This window comes from Cinclus cinclus, chromosome 25 (genome assembly GCF_963662255.1).
Source record: "Cinclus cinclus chromosome 25, bCinCin1.1, whole genome shotgun sequence".
Lineage (NCBI taxonomy): Eukaryota > Metazoa > Chordata > Aves > Passeriformes > Cinclidae > Cinclus > Cinclus cinclus.
In genome coordinates, this window is record NC_085070.1 from 5,953,860 (window position 1) to 5,975,958 (window position 22,099).

Consider the following 22,099-nt stretch of genomic DNA (forward strand, 5'->3'; position numbering starts at 1 on the left):
CTGAAGACTTCCATTTCTTCATTAGGACAAGCCTGAAGAATTATTTGAATGATTTCCTTGAGTAATAAATAAGCCCTGTCGCCCTTGGGGCTTTACATCCTCTGACCATCCTTCACCTTCCTCACAGGTCTTGAGAAAAGAAAAAGGATTTTACCTCAGGGCTCTGGGAGAGGCAGAGGAGGCTCAGCCAGAGCTGGTTGAAACCACTAGATGGCAAACAGCCCCGTTCGTGCCGTGCCAGCCCTGCCCTGCAGCCTCGTCTCGGCCACTGTCACATCCTGGAGCCTGTCCCCGCCATGCCAAGAGATGATTAATGGCGCCACTGATTATCTTTTATTTTATTTTATTTTTTCTCGTTGAGGTGGGAAAGGAGAAGGGGTCAGAGGCCCAGGTGCAGCCCTGTGTGATTTACAGCCAGGCAGGGCAGGAAGGATTCCCCGTAGGGCACAGCCCGAGCTGTGTCCCCAGAGCTGCCGTGTTCAGGGCTCTGCTTGCCCAGCACACAGCCTGGGGTGCTCTCTGGGCTCTGCTCTCTCTCCTCCTGTTCTCTCACTCACAGATCCTGCCCCGACGCTTGGAGTTTTCCCACCCTGACAAACGGGCAGGTTCACTCCGTTATCCCCAGGAATTCCCAGGAATTAAGGGAATGTACATTCACACCCTTGCAGCACTGAGAAATCCGGGTGCTCCCCGCTCTCCCAAAGCTTCCTGAAAATCATCACACTTTAAGGATCCCTCTGCTTGAATTCCATGAATGCTATAACCGGGGTGCACTCCTGCAGGTGTGCCCACAACCATCCCGGGGTCCAACACTGACAAGGGGGGATTGGAGCATCCTTGGGGCCGAACTCGGGGGGATTGGAGCATCCCGGGGCTGAACTCGGGGGGATTGGAGCATCCTTGGGGCCGAACTCGGGGGGATTGGAGCATCCCGGGGCTGAACTCGGGGGAATTGGAGCATCCCGGGGCTGAACAGGGCGGGATTGGAGCATCCTTGGGGCCGAACTCGGGGGGATTGGAGCATCCCGGGGCTGAACAGGGCGGGATTGGAGCATCCTTGGGGCCGAACTCGGGGGGATTGGAGCATCCCGGGGCTGAACAGGGCGGGATTGGAGCATCCTTGGGGCCGAACTCGGGGGGATTGGAGCATCCCGGGGCTGAACAGGGCGGGATTGGAGCATCCTTGGGGCCGAACTCGGGGGGATTGGAGCATCCCGGGGCTGAACTCGGGGGGATTGGAGCATCCCGGGGCTGAACAGGGCGGGATTGGAGCATCCTTGGGGCCGAACTCGGGGGGATTGGAGCATCCCGGGGCTGAACAGGGGAGGATTGGAGCATCCCCGAGTCTGACAGCGGCACGGAGGAACCGGAGCATCCTCGGATCCGATATCGGCGCCGAGGAATTGGAGCATCCCCGGGTCCAACACCGGCACGGAGGGATTGGATCATCCCTGGGTCTCAGCGGGCGGATCCCTCGGGCTGGAGCCGCCCCCAGGGCCGGGCTGGAGCCGCCCCGCTCCGTCCCCGCTCCGTCCCCTCTCGGTCCCCGCTCCGTCCCCGCTCCGTCCCCTCTCGGTCCCCGCTCCGTCCCCTCTCGGTCCCCTCTCGGTCCCCGCTCCGTCCCCTCTCGGTCCCTGCTCCGTCACCTCTCGGTCCCCTCTCGGTCCCCTCTCGGTCCCCGCTCCGTCACCTCTCGGTCCCCTCTCGGTCCCCGCTCCGTCCCCTCTCCGTCACCTCTCGGTCCCCTCTCGGTCCCCTCTCGGTCCCCGCTCCGTCCCCTCTCGGTCCCCGCTCCGTCACCTCTCGGTCCCCGCTCCGTCCCCTCTCCGTCCCCGCTCCGTCCCCGCGATGTCGCCGCGCTCCGCCCGCCTGGCGCGGCTGTCGCGCTCCGTCACCTTCAGCGCCTGTCACCGCCTGCACAGGTGAGACCCCGCACAGGTGAGACCCTGCCCGCCGGGAGGAGGCTCCGAGTTGCTCTTCCTTCCCGGTTCTCTCCGTGGCTCAGCCCCTTCCCGCAGCCATCCGCAGCTGCAGTTCCGTGTTTTAACAGAGCCAGCGGCGCTTTCGGTTTGTAAACATCGCCCTGCGCCCGCCCCATCCGCTGCTTTTTCCCCGAAAATGACGCATTCCTAAAGGGTGCCTTGAGCTGCCTCAAGGGAGGTTTTAGGCTTGGCCTCTTCTCTCAGGTCAGGAGCGACAGGACAAGGGGAAACAGCCTCGAGCTGTGCCAGAGGAGGTTCAGCTGGACATCAGCAGGGATTTCTCCATGGAAAAGGTGGTCAGGCCTTGGAAGGGGCTGCCCAGGGAATTCCCATCCCAAGGAACTCCTGGACGTGGCACTCAGTGCTCTGGGTCACAGGTTGGGCTCCGTGGTCTCGCAGCTCTTTTCCAGTCCCAGTGATCCTGGGGTTCTGTGATGTTCCCAAAATGTGCCTTGACCTGAAATGCTTGGAGCAGGCCCCTGGATTGCTTCAAAGGGAAGATTCAGAGGGAATTCCTTTGTGCTTCTTGGAGAGGCTCCCTAAGCTTTGCTAATTAATAATAAACTCAAATGTGCAGCTTGCTCCAGGCCTAAGTGATTTTGGGTGCAGGTGTTGAGCATTTATCCAGCAGTGGTGTCAGGCAGATGCTGTGAAAAAGACACAAAACAACAGCAAAAAAAAAAAAAATCACTGCTGCCAACACCATCTTTCCATGGAGCAAACACTCCTCTGAGCGTTTGTGCCTCCCGAGCTGCTGGGTTAAATGTGGGAGAAGGAAGAGACAGAGGGCTGGAAAGCAGAGTTGAGTGAATCCATGAACATCTGGAACAGATCCTGCCTTTCCCACAGTAAATCCCTGAGTGATGAGGAGAACCTGAAGCTGTTTGGGAAGTGCAACAATCCAAATGGCCACGGACACAACTACAGAGGTAGGGAGCTGATTTCCAGCCTTGCTCGTGGAGTGATGCTGCTCCCAGGGTGGGGAGAACCCCAGGAGGGCTGGGCCACTCATTCTCAGCAGCCTGATACAGCTTTTAGTGGGGTTGTGGTTTTATTAAGAATTAGGAGGAAATTTCAGCAGCAGGGGGTTGAACCATAGCATGGGTTTGCCAGTTGAAGAGATAATAAATATTTATCTTCAAATGCCACTTATTGAATCAAATCTGCTTGTTTGCACCCTGCAGAATCATTGTGACTGGAAGGGAGATTTTTCTAAGCAAAAGCCATGCAAATTAAACAGCCTGTAGACATTATTTTCATGTTGTTTTTTTTCACAAGTTCTCCCATTTCTACACCCTGAGCACACAGAATTAGATATCTCCAGTTCCTAGAGTGGCTCCCTGTGTTGCTGGCACCTGAAATCTCTGCTAAGGAGCTGCTTTATCAAGCTTATTTATCTCCACCTGCCTGGGGCATCACACCTTGGGGAAGGATTTCTCTGGCTCTGAGTCCTTGTTTTTGTGGAGCATCCCCTCATTTTATAAAAACAGTTCTGCTCCTGAGTGCACCCTGTGGGTGAGCAGGGAATGTGTTGTGTGTCCCCAGCAGTAGCAGATTTATTTTGGGTCCCTGGACATCACAATGACCTGATCTTTTTTATTTTTTTTTTCAGTTGTGGTCACTGTGCGTGGAGAGGTGAGTCCAACCAGTATCTTTCTTCTGTTCCTCAGGGTGGCAGAATCCCCGTGGTTCTGGCTCCATGCCTGGATTTCCCAGAGTATTTTGGAAACTCTGTGCACATCACTAGAAAAGAAGGTTTCCCATGGCCATTGTCCTGTTCACAACAAGGATTTGCAGCTTAATGCTGTTTTCATGCTTTTATCATCATAAGACTCGAAGACTTTTCCAGTGAGTTGTTTCTCCCTGGTGTCAGCTTTTAGGAGAGAGTGGAACCTCTGGAATTGTTTCCAGGCTTGGGAGCATCACAGGAGTGGGGTTGGAACCCTCTGACAGTGGAAGGATGTTTTCCACAGATATTCCTGTCTGACCAATCTCCCTTGTGCTTCCCCTGCAGATTGACCCAGTCTCAGGGATGGTGATGAACCTGACAGACCTGAAGGAATACATGCAGGTAAAAACAACCCAATTTTCCTTCAAATCCCCTGGGAGAATTGATTAGAGCTCAGCAATTTGTCTGGTACCAGCATGGGGACGTGGTGAGCTGCTGATGGCAGGACATAAAAAAGAAATTAATGAATAATTGAAGACTTAAATGCCTTAGCTCTGTTATGTGAGGCAGTGCCACCCCTCCAGCTGGTTATTTCACAGCTGGATTTGGGGCTCTTTCCCTTTTTCCCTATCTTGCTGCCTGGCTGTGTGTGGTTATCTGAACCTCAGGCCAGGCAGGGACAGGGCTGTCACCGTCCTCTCTCTGCAGGAAGCGATCATGGAGCCACTGGACCACAAAAACCTGGACAAGGATGTGCCCTACTTCTCTGAGGTGGTGAGGTGGGTGATGGGGGCTCCTGGAGGGGCTGGAACACAGAATTCTGATCACAGAATCACAGAATTCACAGAATCACAGTATACAGAACTCACAGAACTCACAGAACTCACAGAATTCACAGAACTCACAGAATCACAGAATCACCAGCTTGGAAGAGACCTCCAAGATCACCAAGTCCAACCCACACCTTACCACCTCAACGAGACCATGGCACAAAGTGCCACATCCAGTCTTTTTTTAAATGCAGGGATGGTGACTCCACCACCTCCCCGGGCAAAGCATTCCAATACTTTATTATTCTTCTCATAAAAAGCTTCTTCCCAATATCCAGCCTATCTCTCTCGTGGCACAGCTCGGCTCTGTGCCCTCTGGTTCTGTCTGCTGCTGATCCTGCCTGGGGAGCAGCAGCCTTTACCTGTGTGCTGACCACACCTGTGTCCAGCCCTGCTGCCCCTGCTCCCATCAGCCTGGGCAGACAGGACCTGTCCATTTGCTGGCAGTGCCACAATGCCCACCTAATCCAGGTGCCATCCCCCCCCTCAGCATGCCCCCAGCCCGTCCTGGCTGCAGCACTGGTGACATTTCTGCCATTTGAGCTCTGACCCTGCTGCTGTTCCCCCTCCAGCACCACAGAGAACGTTGCTGTGTTCATCTGGGACAACCTCCAGAAGCTGCTGCCCCAGGGAATCCTTTACAAGGTGGAAGTGCACGAGACAGAGCAGAACGTCGTCGTTTACAAGGGAGAGGAAACCATTGTGAAGTGAGGTCAGCCTCAGCTCAGCTGCTGGGGAGAAATGCTCCAAAATCATCTCAGTGCATCCCTTCCTGCAGCCAGCCCTGGGTTCTGTGTTACATCAGGACAAGTGCAGATGTTTCACAAGGACCCTCGCAGCAATTTGCCCATCTGGGTTCTCAGGATGGGTTGGTTTCTCTGCTTTTTCTCAAGACCTTCCTGTTTTGCCAAGCTGAGCCACAGAGCTGATGTAAAATTTAGAGTTGTGCCGTGGTAAATAAAGCAGCTTTGGAGAGAGGAGGTGGTCTGGCAAAATCCCAAAAGCCTTTGCTGCTTTCTCTCCAAATTAAATATTTAATTTATGAGCTTTGATGTTGGTTTGCTCCTTGATCAAGCAGAGAAGCATTTTTGAGAGTGAGAGCTACCTTTTTTTTTTTTTTTTTTTTTGCTTCTTATCAGTTTATTTCCTGTGCTGCAGGCATGTTCCTTCCTGTGGCCAGCAGATCTTTCTATCTTTCTCTGTGTGTGGAACTGGTGTGATGGGCAATAAAAAAAGCACTTCTGATCCAAACTGAGGAGCCAAAGGGAGCAGGGTGTTGGTGAGAATGGAAAACTGAGGTGGCAATGTCACAACCTCAGTGGTGCCAGAGCCCCGGGGAGGGAGTGCAAGAATAAATCCTTAATTCCAAAATCAACCCCAAATTCCAGCGGAGGTTATTGCAGCAGGATGAGCCTGTGAGAAGAGTTTAAATGGACACCACCCAAATTATCCTGGGTATTCCTGGAGTGGGAGGCACGCTGGGAAAGGAGGAGAGGCAGTGAGGGAATGGTTATTGCACAATTCCTGTGGCTAAAGGCCATCACCAAGTCACAGTGTCTGTCCAGAGGCAGAAGTGCCAGTGCTGGCTGTGATTCCCTTTGTCACATGAGCAATGTCCTGAGGAGGAATTAGAAATGGCCATCAAGAATAACTTAATGCATATAATTTTTAAAAAGCAGGGCAGCAATTCCCTTGTTTTTACAAGGAAATGGGGGATTTGAATAATGGGAGCAAAGCCCCTTTGGGGAGGTTTTAATGAAGCTTGCCTAATTGTTCACCTTGGCCACACTCTGCTCCAGGCTGAGGTGAAGTGGGGTTTACACTGCCAAAAAAAACCAACAAAAAACCCCAAAAAAACCCAAAACCCCAGGTTTGGCTCTAAAAGTGCCTTTGAATGTAAAGTGGAAACTGCTTCACCTGGGGACAGTTCTTTGCTGTCCCCTGGCCTGCTTCAGCTTTGATCAAACTTCCTGGGAGAGCTTCCAGAAAGGGAAGAGTGAGAAAAATGAGAGCTATTCCAACCTTCCCCTTTGGCAGAGCAAAACCTCTGCCCTGGGAGCTCCAGCTTTGAGGGGCTTTTTTCCTTTTTAAAGGTGGTGCTTTGAGGAATATTTGGCTGCAGGTTCCTTGCAGTGTCAGAATGCTCAGTGCCTCGGATAAAATGAACACTCTGCTGACACATTTGCCCCTTTCCCTGCTTTTTTTTCACTCCCCAAATGTGGAACCAGCGATTTATTTTATTTTATTTTATTTTTTGTGTTTGGTTCCCTCCATCCAGGGAGGTTTTGCAGCTGCTCTGTGGCTGGGATGATGTGCACTCCTGCTGGTGCTGCTGATTCACGGAGCACTCGGTGTCTTCAGTGAGTCACGGACACTCAAACACATCATGTGGTGTCTTCATCAGAGCAGGAATTCATCCAGCTGCTGGCAAGAGAACAAACAAAATGTTACATCTGTACAGCACAGCCCACTGCTTTTATTGGCATGGGGGTAGAAAAACCAGCCTGGGCTCCTGGGAATTTCTGCAGTTCAACAGCTCTGACAGAGCCCCACGAGAGCCTGGTGTTTGTATTTACTGCTCTGTGCACCTTGGAGATTTTTCTGTGCCAATTCTTCCGATCGCTCGGATTTCAGTGGCTGCAGCTCCGGGGAAATGGGAATAAATTGAGTGGCTGGGCAGTGCTTTGGGTGAAAGGGGCTGGAAACACCAGAGCTGGGATTGGGATTACAGTGGGAGCTCACAGGGGTCTGGAGCTTGGCAGGGAATTCTCTGTGGAATCCCAAATTGCAGGCTGAGGGAGAGAGGGTTCCACAGGGAGGGAATGAACTCCCAGAATTAAACATTAAGCCCTGACTGAGTTACTGAGTGATGAAATGCTCGGAAGGACTGTTCAGGTGACAGTGGGGGCCAGGACAGCCCTGACAGGTCACAGCTGATACTTCCAGCCTCAGAGCATGCGAATGTGAGTGCAGGGGAATAATGATGGGAATGTGTTCAGCGGGACTGACAGACCCAGCTCTGCCTCCTGTCACACGATAAAATCAATTCAGCACCTGATTGAGTTTAATACCTCTTTAATACCTGGTTCTGTCAACAAAAAGCAAAGTTTGGGGTGCCCAGGAAATCTGTCAAACAGAAGCTTTCCTTTTAATTAATTTTTGGTTTAGGGAGCTTTTCCCCATTCTGCCTCATGGGAGGAGGAATTTTTTTATTATTATTTTTTAAATTTTTTTGGTGTTTGAAGCACAGTGGCCAAGGGAGGACTGAGGCTGCAGCTCTGGCAGTGGGAATTGATTCCAGTGGGAATCCTGTGATGCTTGGAGTGCTGTGAGAGCCCAAAAGGAGCAGCAGAGACAGGAACCCTGCAAGTTCTGCCACTCAGGCTCAGGGCTGGCTTTTTACAACCCATTATAGCCCCAGTGAAGAAGGAGTTAATAAACAATCCACACATTGAGGGACCAGGAGCTGCTCCTCTAAGCTCAGAGATCCAGCTGCATCTCATTCCCGACTGGAATTTCCCAAACAAGTTTCTGTTTGTTTGTTTTTTTTTTCTTTCTTTTGGAGTCCAGTGCCTGTGAATCAGGGAGGGCTGCAGGGGGGTCACAGGACCCCTGCTCACTTTGGGGCTCAGGAGTGGCAGTGCCGTGAGAGGGAACTGGATGAGGCAAACAGGGACCAAGAAACTGCAGAAAAGGAGCTGTGTCTGCCCCAGGATTCTCAACATTTTCCCAGCTGTTCACTGCAATTTGCTCGTTTTCCACACACCCAGAGCAGAGGAGCTGCTGACATTGGGGCCAGCCAGCAATCCCCACCCTCTGTAAAGCTCATTAGGGAGCTTGCTCCGTGCCTGGGGCTAATTGGCACCAATTAATGATCCTGTGCAGCCAGGAGGCCAAGTGGAAACAGAGCATGAAAGTCTGAACAGCGAGGAGAACGACCAGGGCTGGGTGTTCAGGTGCTTTTTGTGGCTTTTCCCCTAAAATTATTTGTACGCTGGTTTGGAAAAGTCAATGTGTGCTCGTAAATTCATCTAGAAATTCACCTCGAAATTCAGTGGATGTGGCAAAGGATTAAACAGCTCTGTGCCAGTTCAAGGCACATCTGGGCCAGATGTTCCTGGCCCGGGTTTGCAGCTGCCCTCTGATTCTCTCTGCTCCTCCTGTGCCTCCTGAGGGAGGAAAATGAGATATTTCCACCAGAAATGCAGCCAAAGACAGACCCAGGGCCAAAACCCCATCTCACTGTGCAGCAGTGGGGTTTTGGTGGGATGGAAATGGAGCAGATTTAACCCTAAATGTCGTGTTGTCCCCACAGTTCCTCCTGTGACACCCACAGGAAGATGTTTTAATGAGAAATCATCTCAAATCCAAAAAGCTGGGGTCGTTCTGCTGTTTTTTTTTTTTGTTTTTTGTTTTTTGTTTTTTGTTTTTTGTTTTTTGTTTTTTTTTAGGCAAGATGGCACAACAATTAAAACTTCAGGGATTACAGGAAGTCAGTGGAAGGGTGGGAAAATTTTTAATGGGGCTTTATCCGGCTGTAATCACTCTGTTTATGATGAATCAATGTTTTAAGGGCTCAGGAGTGCCAGTAACAGCTTTCTGCTCATGGTGAGCTGAGGATTTCAGAGATGTGGCCTCAAGAGTTTGGCCTCAGAGCTCCCCTGGGAGATCCTCAGAGCCCTTCTCTGCCTCTGGTGGCAGAGCTCTGTTTGTGAATTCAGTTTTTAGCAGGGAAAATAAAGAGGGGTGTAAAAAGAAATGTTCATTTTTGCTCCTCAGTAGAGTAAAAATTAACACAAATGCCACTGATGAGGCTCACAAATCTGGGACACGGGAGGTGCCACAGGGATATTTAAATGCACTTTCATATTTATTATCCCGGGCTGTAATCTTAGGAGATGGACGGATCAACAAGGAGGTTGGAGTTGAGCTGTAATTTCCAGCACTAATTAGGATTTTATTGTGTGTTGTGCACTGGAGTGGCAGGAGATAAAGCATATCCCTATCTCTGCTAATTACCCTGCCTCATAAACAGATGCCAGTTTTAATGGCTGGGCACTAAAAAATCCATTTCTCTGAAATTCTGCGAGAAGGTTCCGTGACTCCAGCACTGCAGGTTCAAACTTCACCTGGGAAATTGTGGCTTTAAATCCCAACCCCTCCCCAGCCCACCAGGAAACTGGGAAAGAAATGGAAATCGGGATGAAACGAGTGGAATTTACACTGAGGGCATGAGAGGGAGAATTACCTTTATTTTTTGAGGCAAACCGTGGCTTTTGTACAATTTGAACGAGCAAGAGCTGAGTGAAATCTCGGCCTGAGAGCCAAACCAACCTTAGCAGGTGTTTAATCACAACTGTCAACTTTTACTGATAAGATTTCAGACAATTCTGTGGGAATTTAAAAAAAAAAATAAAATCCCTCTTAGACCTGGTGTGTGAGTGCCTGAGAAATAGAAATGGGAAAGGACAATTTCTTCTGAATTCCTGAGAAATAGAAATGGGAAAGGACAATTTCTTCTGAATTCCTGAGACATGGAAATGGGCAGCCACAAACTTTTCTGAATTCCCAAGAAATATAAACGGGGAGCCACAATTTTTTTTTTTTCTGAATTCCCAAGAAACCTAAATGGGCAGCCACAAATTTTTCTGAATTCCTGAGAGATATAAATGGGCAGCCACAACTTTTTCTTGTGCTGCTCATCCCCTGCGTTAAATTTCCAGGCTCCTTTCTTCCCTGGCTCTTCAGTCCTTGGGGAATTTGGATTTATTCAGCAGAAATGAGGGGATTTGGCCAGCTCTGGGCTGGGAAGGGCAGTTTAAATCCAGGGCTCTTTTTCAGATCTGAAATATTGTTGTGGTTTGGGGCTCAGCCTCCTGCAGAGGAAGCAGAGGAGGATTAAAGGGGCAGGGATCTCCTCCTGACCTTTCCCCCCAAAAAATCTCAGGGTCACCCCATGCAGGATTGCAGAACTCAGACCTCACCTTTATTTGTTCCTTTATGTGTGGGATCAGAGCCAAATTATTTCAGAATCATTTCAAATCTCCCCCAACATCACAACGAAGCCAGGAGATAATGGGAGGTGCAAGGATCGATTTTAATTTCTTGTTTTATTTAGATCGGTTTAAGAAAAAAAAAAAAATAAATCGCTTCCCACAAGGTGGAAAGTTTCTAAACAAAAGTTTTGCCCATATAAAAATACAAACAATAATAATGAAATCATGACATCCATTGGCCCACACGATAATCTTGCCCTGCAGCAAAATCAGCTGTTGATTGAAAAACAAAAAAAATAAAGAGAGAACAAAAAAATGCCCACTTTGCCTTTTCACAAGGATTGCCAAATTCACCGGTCCAGAAAAATCAGGAAAAAAACCCCAACAGCATCAATAACAACAACAACAAAAATAGAAGGAAAACAAAGTGAAACTTTGCCATCTGCTGAAAGAACAAAATTTAGAGGATTTTTGACCGAATAACGACACGGAGCAGGAATTCCCAGGGCTTGGTGTGGAGGATCCTCCTGCAGGATTTCCCTCCCCAGGCTCAGCTCTGCTCCCCGGGCAGGGAGGGGACGGAGATGCAAACCCAGAGCCCTGCTGGAGCTCCTCAGCAGCTCTGGTGCCCCCAGAGGAGCGGGGTTCTCCTCCTCCAGGTGTGCTGTGCCTCACAGAGCCCCAGGTGATGAGGAAATCGTGGGGTCACCGGTGCCCCCCGTTCCATGGGGTCTGCTCACCCCTTCCTGTGGCTGAGAGCCCGGGACAGAGCGTTCTCTGCCGGGAAATATTTTAGTTTTGATCAGGTTGTGGGCGAAGGATTGGTGGCACGGAGCTTTAGAATTCCCTGTGGAAGTGCATTTATCACCCGAACACACACGAAGGAATTGTTTTCCTGAGTAAATCGGCTCAGCCCCGTGTTTCCCATGAGGGGGAGAAGGGGCAGCACAGCTGGGTCCTTTCTCTGCAGATGTTCAGGAGAGCAGGGGGGCTGTGAGGAGCAGCAGGGCAGCCAGGAGCCAGGAGCTGCTCTGAGCCCTGCACACCGAGCTGGGAGTGGTGCTGGGGGGCAGCGTGCTGTTTTCTGCCCCTGAAACAAAAATAAAATACAATACAATAAAATACAATACAATAAAATACAATACAATAAAATACAATACAATAAAATACAATACAATAAAATACAATACAATACAATAAAATACAACAAAATAAAATAAAATACAATACAATAAAATAAAATACAATACAATACAATAAAATACAATACAATAAAATAAAATAAAATAAAATAAAATAAAATAAAATACAATAAAATAAAATAAAATAAAATACAATAAAATAAAATAAAATAAATAAAATAAAATACAATAAAATAAAATGCAAAAAAATAAAATAAAATAAAATAAAATAAAATAAAATAAAATAAAATAAAATAAAATAAAATAAAATCGGTTATAAATCCAAAGGGCCAGCTGAGACTTTCTCCGGGAAGCTGTGCTTGACTCTGATTTTCACAGAAAATCACAGATTTTATTTTTTCTTTCCCCCCCACAGGAATGAGGGGTCAAACACTCTGTGGAGGAGGGGGATGTCTGAATAGATCAGAGCAGCAGCAGCATCACCCTCCGGACTGGGGTTCTGTGGAGGACCACAAACACTCCCTGATAGCAGAGCCACAGCTCCCAATCCATTCCTGTGCCAGTCCCTGCAGAAATAAATAAACCTGGCCTCTGCTCTGCAGCTGTTTCGTGTCCCTTAAAGCAAAAAGGAAGCTTGAAGAGGTTTAAAGCTGGAATTACAACCTGAAAACCCTCTGTCTTTGCCTGGCTGTTGGAGATATGGGATATCCTACAGCTCCAGGCACCCCGAGTCCCTCTTTGCCCTCTCCCCAAAGCCCAGAGTGAAGCCCCTGCTTGGTGTGTCCTTCCCCAGATGCTGGAAATGAAGATTATTTACCTCTGTTCAGCATCACAGTCTGGAGCTCGGTGCTGTTACCAGGCAGGCTGAGATAGACCCTGTGGGAGGAGGGAAGAGAGAGGAAAACGAGCTCAAAGGAGAGAAGCTGGGTGTCTCGTGTGGGGATGGAAAGGGGACCTTGAGCGCAGATGAAGAGATGAGAATTTCGGAGCCATCCTGAGCTCACTTATGTTGCCCTCCAGCCACACTGAGCTTTTTTTGGGGGGTTATTTTTAATGTCTGAAATTGTTTCTCTATCCCGTTTTGGGTGCTTCTGGGCTGGGATGGGGATGCCTCGTAGCAGGCTGGCAATTAACTGGGAACCATCTGCTGCCTGTAATTAGAATTACTGCTGGCAGGAACTCTGGTGTCCTTCCTCCCCCCGATAAAGCTCTGCTTCCCCTGGACAAACATTCCCATCAGCGCTAATGGAAGCGTTCAGCCGGGCCATTTCCATGGAATTATTCTGCATTTCTTCTCAGGGGAGCATCTCCCAACTCCCGGAGCATCCTTGGGTGTAGCTTTTTGGCAGCACAACTCCCCTTGGAGAAGGGAGAGAGAAAATCCTGCTCTGATTTTGGGTTCTGTCCACGGGGAGGGAGTAAATCCTCACCTGATCTGCACGAAGGGCAGGCTGCTGTTCGGGGATGTCCAGCTGGCCGTGCTCTCGGTGGTGTTTAACACTGCAGAGCCCCCAGAGCTGCAGTTCCCCGGGGGTGTCCCCTGCCACGTCCCCACCGAGGAGTTCTGGGGGGACAGAGCTTGCAGCAGGTACCAGGAGCTGCTGCTGAGGTTTCTGTCGTCCTTTATCCTCACTGGGAACAGAGCACGTTGGACAAAATGAGATTTCTGCCCTGGATGGACCCTGAGCTCTGAGGGTTTGCTCACCCTGGGTGACACTCGTGGTGACAGCAGCCTGCACTGAGGGTGTTTGAGCACGGTCCTGCCCCAAGCACAGGAGAAAAACCCCTTTATCTGCCCCAGAGCTGCTCTGTCCTAAACACAGGAGAAAAATCCCTTTATCCACCCCTGGAGTGCTCTGTCCTGAACACAGGAGGAAAAACCCCTTTATTTGCCCCTGGGCTGCTCTGTCCTAAACACTGGAAGACAAACCCTTTTATCTGCTCCAGAGCTGCTCTGCCCCCAGCACAGGAAGAAAAACTCCTTTATCTGCCCAAAGGACAGGAGGAAAAAAAAAAATATAACAACTTTATTTGCCCCTGGGCTGCTCTGCCCCCAGAACAGGAGGAAAATCCTGTTTACCCTTCCCTGGACTGCTCAGACCCTGCTCAAAAAAACCTTGAAATAACAGCAGTGAGCAAATGTTAAAAAACCCAACCAAGTGCTGTGGGTGCTGCCTGGGTGAGATCCGAGGGGCTCTGTGCTGCTCACACATCCTCCCCTGCACGGAGGGATCAGGGTATCCCCTCCACTGTCTTCTCAGCATTTGGGTTTTGCTGGGGCTCAGGGCAGAGGGAGATTTGTTGGCAAGGGTCAGATGCCCTTTACCCCATCCTTCTGCAGGGTGAAATCCATCTCCTGCCATGGAAGATGAATTTTTGTCAGCATCAAAGTGAAATTCTTCCCCTTTGTTGAGAAGGGCAGAGTGTCCGAGGGGAGGGAAGGGAACCAAACCACAAAACAACTTCCCTCCAGCTCTGTTTTTTCAAGAGCATTCAGCTCCTCCTGTGCAAGCTCAGGCAGAAAGATAAAGGAAGATGAAAAAAAATCATCTTGAGGAGTGAAAGAGAATTTGGGGTTGAGCTGTAGAGGGGAGCATGAAATAGGAGCAAAGAGGTGACAACAGCACCGTTTACTCATCTCCTGCCTTAAACTAAAAGTAATGAAAGCAGAAAAGAGAACGTTCCACCTGCCCCAGTCTGAGCACATCCGAGGAGTGGGGACAGAGTCAGAGATTCCTGTGCAGGGGAATCTGAGCTGCAGGCAGGGCTGCCTTACCCAGGTAGGTTGTGTTGGCCCGGTAAGTCTCAGGTGTTGTTTCCACAGAGAAATTCCCTTCAGTCGCATTCCAGAGCCAAGGACACCCTCCCATCTCTGTCTGCTCTTGGCCAGCCACCGTCCCCAGCAGGAGCAAGGCTGCCAAGAGGAGGAAGGCTGCCATGACCGCTCTGGTGCCTCCTCCTCCTCACCCACCTGCGCCTGGGAACTGAGAAGAACTCACTCCTCCCCAGCCCATTTTATACCCAGGGCTTGATGAGGTCAATGCAAATATTTCCTCCTCCCTGTCCAGCTCACAGCCCCCTGGAGGTTTCACTGACAGAGACACTTCCTCCTACCTGCCCAGCCTTGGAGAGAGCTGCAAAACAAGGGGTGACCCCTGTTTAAAGGGTTAAAGTGGGCAGTGGGGACATCCCTGAGGATTCGGGGAGCTGGACATCACGTTCTGTGCATTTCAGCATCCCCTGGAATAGTGGCCAGTCCTGTGACCTCTTGCAGAAGCCCTGGAAATGTGGAGGAGCCTCCAGTCTTGCTGTCCAGCTCTGCTCCAGGCTTTTCTTGAAGGCCAAACTATTCCAGAAAATGTGAAAAACAGGGAACATCCTTGTAAAAGTGCTCAGATTCAGCTTCTGCTCCTGCTTGGAAAAAATCTGGATCATGAAGGGCCATGGGGGTTGGACTCTCCTGACCCCTTTTCACAGCCCCATCCTCACGAACACGACATTTTCTTGCTGGGGACACGTCCCTGTTGAGATTCCTCCCGAGTAATTTTGGCTGAACACCTCAAGTAACAGCAAATTAGGAAATCAGTCGAGTTTCTCTTTGCTCTCTTTCCTGGATTTTCCCCATTCTCCTGTCAGGCCCTTGGCTGATTTTGAGGCTGATTCTGAAGCTGATTTTTGAAGTATTTCAAGGTTGATTTTGAGGCTGATTTTGAAGTATTTCAAGGCTGACTTTGAAGGTGGTTTTGGAATATTTTGAGGCTGACTTCGAGCTGATTTTGAAGCTGATTTTGAGGCTGATTTCAAAGCTGATTTCAAGCTGATTTTCAGGCTGATTTTGAAGTATTTCAAGGTTGATTTCAAGGCTGATTTTGAAGCTGATTTTGGGGCTGATTTTGAGGCTGATTTCCAAGCTGATTTCAAGATGCTTTTTAAGTATTTCAAGGCTGATTTTGAGGCTAATTTTGAGATGATTTTTAAGGATTTCAAGGCTGATTTCAAGGCTGATTTCAAAGCTGATTTCAAGCTGATTTTGCAGCGGGGTTCTTCCCGCTCACCTTCTACCTCCTTGGGAAAGGAGAAAGAGCTGGGGCCAGAGCGAAACCCGGCGTGTGAGCCACCCAGTAATTAGAGATGATGATCCTGAATCAGCGGCCCTGGATGGGGATGGCTCCAGGAGCTGCTCCCAGGGATGGTTCCACTGAGGGTGGCTCTTTCCAGCAACACAGCTACTCCAAATGAGCTGGATCCTCCCCCCAAAAAAGAAGGGAATGGCCTCTCTTTGCCCCTGTTTGTCTGACACTCGCAGAGCACAGAACCCCAGGATCACCAAGGGTGGAGGAGGCTCCAAACCACACCCAGTGACTCCCTGGGCAACTTATTCCAATGCCTGACCACTCTTTTTTTTTTTTCTGATTTTTAATATGTTTTTTTTTTCCTAATATTCACTCTGATCCTCGCCTGGAGAAGGGGATAAATCTCCCTGGTGTTTCTGATACCCTCATGGATGTTTTTGGGTTTTGTCAAGCTCACTCCATCCTCCTCCTCCCTGGCCCTGCTGAGTCACTCGTGCTGCCTGAGTGGGAGTTTGGGTTTCCTTCTTTGTCTCATCTTCCCGTGCTCCATCCCCAGAGCTGCTCACCCAGTGGGCTGCAGCTCTGGAAAGCTGTTGTGTAAAATACTTCTGATAAAAGCTGAACAGAGCAGGGAGAAAATGGAGGAATGGAATAGGGGAGTTCAGGGCAAAGAGGAGAGCAGCAGGAAAGGGGCCAGGGAACAGGAGAATGTGTTGGAGGAATGTTCAGTGATTCTGCATTGGCTGGAGGTAAAATTGGCCCCAAGGCAAAGGGTGTGGGCAAAAAAAAAAAAAAAGAGAGGTTTTCTGATCTGTTGAATCCACAGAATCAAATTCTCCTGCAGAGCCTCCTTTCCTGTGGTTTTTGTCTTGTTTTCTGCCCTTCTGGGAGCTTCCCTGGGCAGTGCCTGGGGTGAGCACGGGCTGAGAGGGAGAGAGCTCCTCAAAGGGACTGCAGCTCCTTGGGAATGGGAACTGCTCCTCTCAACTGCTGAAAAACTTTTTCCGAGAGCACCAGAAGGAACAGGGGAAGCACATCAGCGACCTGAGATGGGATGGGGAAAAGAAATGGCAATGGAAGCAGAGGGTTTTGCAAGCCCAGCCTCCCTCGTGTGCTGTTTGCCTCGGGCGGTTTCGTGTAAATTCTCCTTGCAAGAGCTCTGTGCCATCCTCGGGGTGGTGGGGGTGACTCAGCGGGTGTCACTGGGACAGGGCTGGAACCACCTGTGTCCTGTCCTCTCTGGGAGAATTCCACCTGGGAGAGAAAAGGCAGGATGGGATGGGTACAAAAACCTCCCCAGGGCTAAGGAGAGCCTTGGAAGGGGTGGTGGAAGTGATTTAGCACTTCTTGTTACACGATCTGAACTCTGGGGCTTTTCAGTTTTGCTCCTTGTTGGTTCTTGAAGAGGTTGATCTTCTGTGGGGGAGTGGGAGCTGAGCCGTGCCTTGGGGAGAGGACACAGCCAGGGAGCTCTTGGAAGCAGTAAAATTAATATTATTATCCCTAAAGGTGACTGCACGATTGTTAATTCAGCCAGGGATAAGGCCATGAAACAAAGCCAATCAAATGGGTGTGAAGTGCAGTGGAGGAAGGGCAGGAAACAGAAATTTCTGTGGGAGATTTGCGTGTTGCACAGGGACCTGAGCTCCTAAAGTGCCCAAAATATTTAGAGAGGAGCTGACAGGGCTGAGAGTGCTCAGAGCAGCATCCAAGGAGCAGCAGGAGCCCAGCACAGCCCGTGGCTGCTCTGGCTGGGGCAGGAGCAGCCCCAGGGTGGGGATTGCAGGGTCTGGCCCCAGCCAGGCTGACAGCTCCAGTCTGGCTTTAGGTGCCAGAGCCAACAGAGGCTCTGGGGAAGAGCAGCTGCTGCTTTCCCCCGGCTCTGATCCTCGGGCACCGCTTGGAAATGATGCAGGGGTATTTCCCTGGCTGCCAGCCACAGGGCCAGCGTTTCACCAGACGGCATGACTCGGGATTTTGCTCCCTCTTGGCAAGCAGACAGGAGTTATCAGCTCGTCTGGCTTCCTCCTTGCTGGCACCAGTGCTGTTCTTCCTCCCCTGTCCCTGGCTCCTGGTGGGGCTGCGAGAGGAAGGAGTTAAATGAATATTCCTGGAGTCCCCAGGCAAACAGCAGCACCCAGGGCTGTGCTTCAGGAGTGGAGCTGGAACCCTCCAGCACGCCAGGAATAATCTGGGGAAGGGCAGAAGCCAGGAAACCCAAACCTGCTCCCACCAGGAGGGGATGGAGAGGGACAGGGTGGCTCGTTTTGACCAAATGCAGCAGTTGCAGAGGATAAACCAGAAAAAAACAACTGCACAAGCACCTGCTCGGGGGGAGCATGGAAATGTGAGCCCCGGGGAAAGCTGAGGCAGGGCAGGGTGCTGGGCAGAGCAAGGACAGGGAGTTCTCTCCATTTTCCAGCCATTTGCTGCTGCTGGAACTGCTCTGTCTGGGCTGGTCTGGGCTGCAATCACCTGCACATCAGAGCATCCTCTCCCTCCTCTCCCCGGGCTGCTGGCCCTGCCTGGAACAGGGTGGACTCTGCCCAGCTCTGGGCAAGGAGAGCTGTGTTTGCTCTGAGCTCCTCAGCAGGGTTTATGGGGTTATTTGCTTTGGGTGAAGAACAGTTGAGATTTACTGGCCTGTTTTGCAAATATTGTGTTTTGTAAATGTGAGGATGAAGGGGTTTTTTTACTGCTTGAACTGCTGAGCTGACTTGAAAAGACTCCTTGTCCTGCTGGAGGTGTGGGGCGGGTTCCCAGTGCTGGGATGGGCTTGGCAGCCTGTCCCTGCAGTGTCCCCAGCTCCAGAAATCCACCCCATCCCTGCCTCCAGCCAGGAGGGGAAAGCAGAGAGGGGAGCAGGGCAGCAGGGCTTTGTGGCTCGCTGGAGTTTCAAATGATGTGTGGGATGAATTTTGCATCAGGAGATGAGGTGGAGGCTGCCAGTGCCCCCACGCGTGCCAGGTTTGCTGCAGGGAAACACCTCAGCCCGGTCCCTGCCAGCTCGGTGTGGGATTTCACACAGGCAGCAGCAGGAATCCTCAGCTCTGAGGGTTTAGCCCAGCCTGTCAGCCCTGGCAGGGCTTTATCCAGGCTGCAATAAGAGAAGGTGGATTGTTCTCTGCAGGGATGAGGTCCTGAAAACCCCCTGGGAACCCACAGGGAGGGCAGGGCAGGGCAGGGGGATTCAGGAGGGACAAACACTTTGCCAAAGGCACTTCCCCAAAGCAAGCAGCTTAACAAGGGAACCGTGCTGCTCCTTTGTGCTCCTCTGGAAGGTCCCTGTCACAGGCTGGACAAACAGCAGCCAGGACAAACAGCAGCCAGGAGTTTGTTCTCTGCAAGGTCTGGGCTCAGCTGCCTGCTCCAGCTCCTCTCTCCCCAAATGCAGGCGAGTCCTCCCTGCTGGAGCAGAGTCCTGTTCCCTTTCTGTGCCTGCAGAGCCTTTCTGGAGCACAGCCCAGGCTGGCTGTCCTGGTGCCTTTGCTGCACTGCTCCCTGTTCCAGGCCAGGGATGGTCCCCAGCTCCATCTCTCATGTCCCCAGCTCCATCCCTCGTGTCCCCAGCTCCATCCCTCGTGTCCCCAGCTCCATTTCTCATGTCCCCAGCTCCACCTCTCGTGTCCCCAGCTCCATTTCTCATGTCCCCAGCTCCATCCCTTGTGTCCCCAGCTCCATCCCTCGTGTCCCCAGCTCCATCTCTCGTGTCCCCAGCTCCATTTCTCATGTCCCCAGCTCCATCCCTTGTGTCCCCAGCTCCATCCCCTGTGTCCCCAGCCCTGGGGAGGGGACAGGAGCCTGCCCAGGTGTCTCGGTGCCACCACCAGCATTGCTGCTGTGCACAGGGTACAGCTGCCTGTGATTCCTGGGGGTTTGCCTGGAGCCAGAGTCCAGAGCCCAGCAGGGCTTGGCTGTCCCTGTGTCACACGTCGTGCTTGTCACGCAATGCAGAGGCACAGCCCTGCTGCCAGGGAGGTGCTAGCTGCAGTAAAGCAGACAGGATTCTGTTTATTCATGCAGGAAATGCCAGTTCTTTATTCGCATAACTCGTTTTTATACCGTTTTTACAGGCCTCGTGTTGAATTCCTGTTGGTTGATAGTTTTCTTGTGTGTGTATGTGTTAGGACTCTGTGTACAGGTATTTATGTCTTTTTCTTTGTGGATTTTGTTGTTACAGATGTGACTGATTTTTCTCTCCAAGGATAGGTTGTTGTGTAAACTGACTTTTCATTCCTCTGATTCCTTCTTATGGGAACTGAAATGCTCAGCTGGTAATTCTGCAGAGCAAGGCCTGATTTACAAGGCATTTCTTTTATAAAATCTTTTATAAAATCTTTACTTGTATGCAGCAGTGGCTTGTGCCTCAGTGACACCCGAGCTGCCACAGTCCAGCCAGGGCTAGGGGTGGCATTTGGGAGCAGTTTTGGGGAAAAGGAAGGGGAGAAGGATGCCCGGTGGAGCCGGGCTGCCCAGGAGATGGCAGCAGCTTCTCACCGTGCCTGGCTCTGGTGTCCTGGGTGCTGCCACCAGGACAGGGCTCAGCACTCCCAGCTCGGCCAGCACACCTGGGAGGTTTCCTGTGCCTGGTTTACATTTTTACATTAAAATTACACCCTGATAGGCAGGAGCAGGCAGGAATTCTGATCCTAGCCCTCTGGAAGGGCAGGGATTGGCAATGGAATTTTCCTGGCTGGTTCCTCTGCTCCTCCATCACCAGCTTTGGCTGCAAGGGCTGGGGACAGGAGTGTCCCTTCCTGTCACTGCACAGGGTCAGGAACTTCCCTGCTGATGCTCAGACTTCGGGAGGAGCAAAGGGGGAATGCCCGGAGAGACAGGAGGGTGTGGGAGGCTGTGCTCACCTGGGAGGCCATGCTCACCTGAGAGGCTGCACTCACCTGGGAGGCCATGCTCACCTGAGAGGCTGCTCCAAGCCTGGCCCCGGTACCTGGGGCTCTGAGGAGCCAGCAGTGACGTTGTGTGAGAGCTGCCAGGTTGAGAGCACCCCAGGGTGCAATCCCTGGGATTGCTCTCCAGCCTGGGAGGTGTGGCTGGACCAGTGGAACAATTCCAGGACCGTGCCCTGATCCCTCTCGTGTGCCCTGGCTCTTTAGGATGAGCTGTGTGAACAAAGCCCTGGCTTGGACCTCAGGGTTTGTCCTCCCTCACCCTGAGCCTGTTCCCAGCCTGTTCCCCGCTTTGCCCTCCTGGACACAGAAGTTTCCAGAACCCGGGAGGTTTTCCTGGTTCCTTTTCCTGGCAGCCCTCGGTGGGGCAGATGGGCTGAGCTGAAGCTGGGAGCAGTGCCTGATGCTGCCACCACAGCTGCCACCTCCAAGGTGGAAAATGAGCATTTTATTTGGCTGCAGAGCCAAGATGTGTGGTCCTGGATAAGGAACCTGCAGTTTTATCCCAGGGAGGTGTTCCCAGCTCCCTGCTGAGACCATTTATTTCCCTCCTAGGATACATTAGCCTTTCCGAACCTGAGCACCAGGAAGGTGACTTCCAGTGAGGCTGGAAGGACGATGGATCCAATCAGTGGTGCGTGTTTAATCATCCCTTCCTAATGGTATTTGGGGATTTCCTATTTAATCAGTAATTAATGTGCCTGGCAATTAATTCTGCAGGACTCTCAGGTGCCCTGAGCACTGCAGGGTGGATTCTGAGCAGCCCTTTTCTTACTTTGGAGGAATTCTGAGGAGTGATGAAGTTGCTGTGATGAATTGCAAGAGATACCAATTTTTTTCCTGATTCCTCCTAATTAGCATGAATTTTTAATTGCTTCTGGTTTTTAAACCAGGACACGTGCATTTCACTTTTGGGGGGACAAGGACGAGGCAGGCAAAGGAAGGAAGGGAAAGGAGAAAACTCTTGTATTAAAAACAGGAAAGGGAAAATTGAGAAAAGTTGCTACAAGTGGATTTTGTCTTGCATCTCTCAGCTGTGAGACTCCCACATCCTCGAGACCCTTTAAAAGGAGAAATTCCCCCCTGGTTTCCCACCCTAAGCCCCTGTAAGGGATGCAAGTTCTGTCTGTATGGGATTGACCTGCTCTGACCTCCAAGAACTGAGCTTGGGTGTTCCTGGACAGCTCCTCGAGAGCAATCTGAGCTCTCAGTTTTGGATCCAGGAGCCTTCAGCAGTCAGAGAGGGAGCAGGCACTGAGGAAAGGCTTTGTGGAAGAGACACAAATGCAGGAAAGCACTGCAGAACTGGTTTATCCAGACCTGACTAAAACCCTTCTGTCTCAGAGCACCTTGACATGATCATCTGTGTTCAAGCCTGGCAACTCTGCGCTCGCTGGGGAGAGGAAAAAAAATAGAGGAGGAAAAACATTTAAAATGCTTCACTTGAGCTGGAGATTCAGCCCTGCCTTGGCTTTCTGCCGGCTTCAGACACAGCAGCGG

The 22,099-nt window shown here is 50.9% G+C and overlaps 1 protein-coding gene across 2 annotated transcripts; it reads left to right on the forward strand.

Annotated features, from left to right (window-relative positions):
* Positions 1 to 1,746: 1,746 nt before the first annotated feature.
* Positions 1,747 to 5,893, forward strand: PTS (6-pyruvoyltetrahydropterin synthase). 2 transcript variants are annotated; one of them, XM_062508696.1, is made up of 6 exons: positions 1,747 to 1,922; positions 2,832 to 2,911; positions 3,595 to 3,617; positions 3,997 to 4,053; positions 4,360 to 4,430; positions 5,054 to 5,893. In XM_062508696.1, the coding sequence occupies exons 1-6, from the start codon at positions 1,849 to 1,851 to the stop codon at positions 5,190 to 5,192; spliced, it is 444 nt and encodes a 147-aa protein (XP_062364680.1). In that variant the 5' UTR covers positions 1,747 to 1,848; the 3' UTR covers positions 5,193 to 5,893. The 2 variants fall into 2 exon arrangements, with proteins under 2 accessions (XP_062364680.1, XP_062364679.1); XM_062508695.1 differs by lacking the exon at positions 1,747 to 1,922 and having other exon boundaries at positions 2,275 to 2,911.
* Positions 5,894 to 22,099: the final 16,206 nt, after the last annotated feature.